Consider the following 6,688-nt stretch of genomic DNA (forward strand, 5'->3'; position numbering starts at 1 on the left):
AATTACTCAGAAGGATTAATTAGGCTCGTGATTAAGTATAAAATAAAGCTTGCAATGTACGATCTATTTCCATTATTGACATATTTATTGTACAAGCATTGTGATATGGGACTTGGACAGTTGGACTCACATTCTCTGTTCAGATCAACTTTGATGAAACTTTGTGATATTGAAGAAAACTGGTATCCTATTCACCCTCCACAAAAATAGAACAATTTCCTAATCTTGCACTATCCAAATCCGATTCGCCCAAATTTTTTATATAATAAATTTTTTTTAAAAAATTCAAAGACCCGCATGCCACTTAAATTGTGACCTCTTAGATCTCCTCCCAAAAATTTATATTCCTTATTTAATTTTTTAGCTAAAAGGTACAAAAAGCCCAAAAATCTTCTCTATTATAATTCCCGAGTACTAACGGAACTCTCTTCCTTTCCCTTTCCCTTTTCGTCCAATGAGGGTTTCATTTCCTCATATACATTTAGCTCCATAGATCTCTCTCCCTTCCATCAACCTAATCTCTAACAAGATCCAATCTTTATTTAATTTTCTCTCAAAAGATCAAATTTTGACATCTGGGTTCGCTCCATTTCATCCCCAATCCAATCCCAAATGGATCCTCAAGGCCACGGAACCCCTCCTCCTCCAATGAACCCCGCAGCGGTCCAATACCCCGCAGGCACACCCTACTTACCCTACAACCACCTCTACCATCAACACCAGCAGCATCAACAACAGCAGCAAACCCAACAGCTCCAGCTCTTCTGGGCCGACCAGCACCGAGAGATCGAGCAAACCACCGATTTCAAGAACCACAACCTCCCCTTGGCCCGAATCAAGAAGATCATGAAGGCCGACGAGGACGTGCGCATGATCGCCGCCGAGGCCCCCGTCGTCTTCGCGCGCGCGTGCGAGATGTTCATCCTTGAGATCACCCACCGAGGGTGGGCCCACGCCGAGGAGAACAAGAGGAGGACCCTGCAGAAGAACGACATCGCGGCGGCGATCACGAGGACGGAGGTTTTCGACTTCTTGGTCGATATCGTGCCGAGGGAGGAGGGGAAGGATGAGGCTGGGGTCGGGATTGGTGGGCCCGATGTCGTCGCCGGAGGTGATCCGATGGGGTATTTTTACGTGCCGCAGTGAAATTTCCAATTGTGAGTGGTTTTTGTTGGATTTTGATTTCATCTTTAATAACTTGTTTTTGTTACCCTCTTGATGTTTATGAGTATGAAATGTAGTTAATTTCATAATATGTTTTGTTGAATGCTTGATGCTCATGAGACTTTACTTGGGTTGGAATAATTACAAAGTTGAGAAATAGCATTAAATTTTCGAAAGGGATAGTTTCTCTACATTACAATGTTGTTGCGCTTATATATTGATGTAATAGGATGATTTGATAATTGTTCTTTTACTTCGCCCTGAATGTTATACTATAAGTTAGAAATATTATCAAAATTTCAGTTTCCGGTATTATTTCTTAACCTATTGTGCAAATATTTCATAAATGTGTTTACCTTTAGGAGCAAAATGTAGTAACCAAATTCCACTGATTAATTTTGAGGCGTTGAATTAATCTTCCTTCTTCTTGTCTAAGCTCATCTGACATTGCTATTTGTTTGTCCATGCAAGTAGTAATTAGTGCTAACATGGTGTCACGCTCTCATGATCATTGAAAACTAAAGAAACAATTATTATACTACTTAAGATCATTGGTAATTAGAGAAATATTTAATGGAAGCATTGTTTCCAAGGCAAGCCACATTTGTAATGAATGAGGAGAGAAACAATAATTAGTAGTCATACTAAGAATATGTAAAGAGGAAGACTATAATGAGATAGAAATGATTTTAATAAATATTAATCTCACGATATGCAAATGGGTGGTTGAAAAATTGAAGCCAGCAAGAGCAAGCTAAAGGTAATGATAATATCACACTTATCAACATCATTACAACATAAGGAATGAGTTAATGGATAATATAAATGGATATTTTACTACTCATCAAGACCTTTGTTCCTTTGAAAACTAAAAATGTTTGAAACAAATACTGTAATGTTGGTAGTTCTAAGGCAAACCAGCTCAATAAAGAAAAGAAAGCCAACAATTATAAATCATCTCAGAATGATGCTTCTTATATTCCTGATATCAGCGATAGCTGTTAAAGAAATTTGTAATGTATACACCTCAGCTATTTGTGTGTTTTGTGCTGATGTCAATCGTTGTGGTTTTGATTTGGGAACATCTGTTGATGTGCATGTGTTTTTCTTTTCTTTTTCATTATGACATAGCTGTGTGAGATGCACTTTGGGCTTGTACATTACAATGCTTGGTATACTTGACATGCTTCTTTGAGTTCTAGACATCTGATTTAGGGTGTGTTTGGATTTCAATGGGGTTAAGTGAAGTTAAGGGAAACTAGGTGAGAGAATGGAAGGGAAGGGAAGGGAGTTCCCTTCCCCTTGGTTACACCCCAATTTGGGGGGTAACAAATTTTATACTATTAGGAGGTGAACCAAGGGAAACTATGCATGTTTGCTATATCCACTTCCAAACAGTAATTTTGGGAGTTGGATTGCCGAAAATGCCCACAAAAAAACATGTTTGCTATATCCACTTCCAAACAGTAATTTTGGGAGTTGGATTGCCGAAAATGCCCACAAAAAAAGGATTGGCTGTCCGGTGGGAGAAGGGCAATTTAGTCCTCACACACCCCCAAAGTTACTGTTTGGGAGTGTGAATAGTTGGACCCGAAACTATGGTGAATAACTTCACCTCCTAAATGTTCCCAAACAAGGTGAATGGTTCCCCTAACTTCCCTTCACCCTTATTCCCCTCAATCCAAACAAACCCTTAATTTCTTCGTTGCTTTTGATACATGCTTGATAGCTTTCTTTTCTAAACCTCTTAAGTACAGAGATAGCATTTGTACTTATGTGAACCGTAACTCGCACAATGCAGAGAACTTCTAGGTCTAGTTACCATATCACTCACTGGGTGTTATTGTGAGAAAACCAGTCTCTTATAGATTGAGCCAAGTCAGAACTGTGGTTGGCAACAAAGAACATAATCTGAATATGTTTGTGCAGGATTTTTTTAAACTTTTGCCTTGTGTGCAAACAAAGGGCAATACAGTAGTTTTTGAAGTACTGTATTCATCATATCTCACAGTTATCAAGCACAGGATTTGTAGATAATCAACACTGCCAATCATACAGATTGTTATGTCTGATTATAATTTAAAGGGTCAAAACAGACTATACTTTTAGTGAAGGAGTTACTATAGCTTGAGCATCTTGATGGACAAATCTCTACATGACTCTATGAGGGCATGTCTAATCTTTAACTTTGTCGAAGTTTATACATAGTTCCTTATATCCGTAGAGAATGATAAATGCTTGGCTGAAGGGAGGGAGTTTTGCTTCATTTATTGTTATATGACAGTTCGAAGATTTGCTTGAGCAGTCACTTGCACACAAAGGGTGTTTTTGGTTCTCCTAAAGAACTCATGGTTCTCTAGATAATTGTTTGATAAATTAGCTGGAAGAGATAGGGAAATTGCGGGAAAAAACCTAGAAATACTCCAACCTATTACAAATATCAGATAGACAAAGATGCTAGGGAGAGTTTTAATGTCCTGAAAAAGGCATTGAAAGTTGTAGGTTAGCTGATATTATCCTTTTTGCGTAGGAGAAAATATGCAAATTATCTACTGGTCTCAGATAATTGTATTAGTGGTGGATCAAAGGATGTTCATCAATAGATTAGTTGATTTATGGATTATTAGACTGATTTAGTGATAGATACCTTTTTGATGTATCACTGATGCAATGAAGTAAATACACCCGTCATTAGTCTTCCTCGTATAATGAATCCAAATAATTAGCTACATCACAAGTTCCAAAAATTCTTGGCCAGGAGGTGTGCAGAGATTTGATCCTGTGATCTCCCATACGGAGGCAAATGTATTGAGGTTGAAGTGAAGGATAAGCTTAAGTACTGAAGCGGAGTATTGAGTGATGGCTTACTTATGCGAATGCGAATTGTGCTATCTCACATTCTCTTTTGCATGACTTGTTTGTATAGTTAGCAAAAAATACTTTTGACATGTTTTTATAGGGTTATAAATGAAGTGAGCTCAAAACATTCATGTCTGTATTGGCTGTAGAAGTATTAATCGCGTTACAGATCTATTAAACTATTTGCTCCATAATCGGTGAAATTAGAAAATAGCTGCATACGAACATAAAATGTTTTGAGTAGTATACTAAACTAATTAAAAATATTTGAGTAATACGGTGCAGTTAATATAAATATTTGAGTAATGCTGTAAACTAACTACAGATATATGCATATAATCTGTAATTCACGTGAATATCTGTAACTTGACTTCCTAATATAACTAACATATCCCATCCAGATGGAGGTGCATTTCTTCAGAAAAGAAATGATTCTCAATTTGAAAGCTCAAAAAGTACGGAAAATGAGGGAAATTCTGTAATATTCAAGATTGTAATTTTGATAGTGACTCAACCTGTCTTTTCTATTTTCCTGAATCTTTCTAAGAAAAAAAAAAGTAGGTATGTATGTCTCTTTGTCAGAAAAGCTCATGACCAACAAAACTCACCAACTGGTTGAATTAATTTAGACGATCATGCCAATAATAATCTCCATTATCAAAGATTCCAAGTCCTATTCATAAAAACCTCTAGATCTTAAAATAAGATCTACATTTATGTGTTACACCGACACACTCACACAAACTGTAAACAACCTGAATTACATCATTATGTAGAAAAGTCCCAGCACGCTACAGCGACGCAATCTCATTCTGATAAGTAACTCTTCAGATTGAAAAAGAACTTCTCAAAGTGAAAATGTTCAGCTAATAATGTATCAATCTCTGATTACCTGACCTTTAGTTATGTTTACATGTCTTTGATTATAATAAAAAACTACGAAATTCTTGATGTAGAATGGTTATCATGGTGTTAAATCTAGTGTCTTGTGTTCTTAGTGTTTGTTTTCATTTCCTTTTTGTTTACCTCTCTGTGTTTGTTTTCCTCCCCTTTCTTTTTGTTTACTTTCCATCTGCTACAACACCGCCATAAATGTTACATTAATCATCTACCTAATGACACAGATGTCAAATAATCAAGTGGTGCGCACCAACTATTCTCCTACATTTATAGTTTTTTGTTTGTATTCTTGGTGTTCAATCAATCTCCTTGGACTTGGGAGGTCGACATGCAGCATTGAAATTATTTTATTAGTCTATTAGGAGGCCCCGGGAGCTAAAATTGCGTGGAAAGGTGCAAAATTCTTGGGGATCATGTATCACATGGAATCTAAAGATTTTTTTTTTAATTTCAATCACAGGCTGCCTGATTGAGACAAAGGGAGACTCTGGTTCTCAATCAACTTTACCTGTTATTTTTATTTTTATTTTTCTCGGGTTAGCTTGAAACTACGTTACATCTTACATGAAGGACTAAAGCTGAGTTCAGACTACTATCAGAGAATGGGTCATGAAATAGCCTGTTGGAGTTGAGGTTTATGTTTGAAGGACGTTGGCTTAGGGGTTGTTTGTTTGCGATTTGGGTAGGGGGAAAGCCTGCCAAAAGTGCAGCTTTTGACATGCTTTCCACCCAAATCGCCTCTTTTAGAGGCGATTTGAGTAGAAAGCCTACCAAAAGTTACACTTTTGGCAGAGTTTTGGCAGGCTTTCCAGCCCTTTCCCCCTAAAAAACAGACACATGCATTAATTACCTCATTAAACACATGCATTAATTACCTCAACGTAGTGAATCCAGATTCGCTACAATGATTCCAGATTCATTACCTCAACGAACACGTCCTTCACTGCAGTGAATCCAGATTCATTACCTCAACGAACATGTTTTTCACTACAGTGAATCCAGATTCACTGCAGTGACGAACACGTTTTTTACTGCAGTGAATCCAGATTTGTGTTTGTTGAGGTAATTAATGCATGTAATTAATGCATGTGTCTGTTGACTGTTTGACTGACCCACAGCCATTGGATTCATCTAGATCCAATGGATGATATTGGTTTTTAGTTTTTAGGATAAGGAGGTTTTTATTAGAACATCTCCATATATATATATATATATATATATACCAACTGTGACGCCCCTGTTTTCACACTTGGCTGCAGTCCAAGGTGAACCCAGAGAAGTTTATTTATTTGATAAATATTTCATAGAAAATTTAACAAAACGTAGTTCATTAACTGTTTGATTTGGTAGTCCTTTTAATTGAAATTATTGCAAATATTTATTATGTAAATATTATTTTACAAATGACACCCACTATACACCTATAAATATCTAAGAGTGGGGTTTTAGGGCAACGTATTCTCTTTTGTGTTTGTCGGCCGCCTCCTTCAGATCTAGATCTGATCATTCTTTCTCCTCCTTAAAAACCGACTCCCATCAAGCGATTGAAGCTCGTCGTCGACTCCGCCGTCGAAGCTCGTCGTCGACTCCACCCTCGAAGCTCGTCGTCGTTCACGGTTTTAGGTAAAGATTTCTTTTTTTTCTCCAGATTTGTTGATTTAAACTTTGAAGATCGATGATTTCATTCTGTTTTGCATTTGTCAGCTGCCTCCTTCAGATCTGATATTTCTTTCACTCTCCTCCTTCAAAACCGACTCCAATTGAT

At 37.1% G+C, this 6,688-nt stretch overlaps 1 protein-coding gene across 1 annotated transcript; it reads left to right on the top strand.

Moving 5' to 3' along the window:
- Positions 358-1,355, top strand: LOC109848873 (nuclear transcription factor Y subunit C-6-like). Its single transcript, XM_020418591.1, has one exon. It carries the CDS (start codon positions 613-615, stop codon positions 1,144-1,146), a length of 534 nt encoding a protein of 177 aa, XP_020274180.1. The 5' UTR covers positions 358-612; the 3' UTR covers positions 1,147-1,355.

Source organism: Asparagus officinalis, chromosome 1 (genome assembly GCF_001876935.1).
Source record: "Asparagus officinalis chromosome 1, Aspof.V1, whole genome shotgun sequence".
NCBI lineage: Eukaryota > Viridiplantae > Streptophyta > Magnoliopsida > Asparagales > Asparagaceae > Asparagus > Asparagus officinalis.

Bases quoted from the DNA above. Each gene is read 5' to 3' on its own strand.
- LOC109848873 (XM_020418591.1), top strand. From the start codon at position 613: ATGGATCCTCAAGGCCACGGAACCCCTCCTCCTCCAATGAACCCCGCA.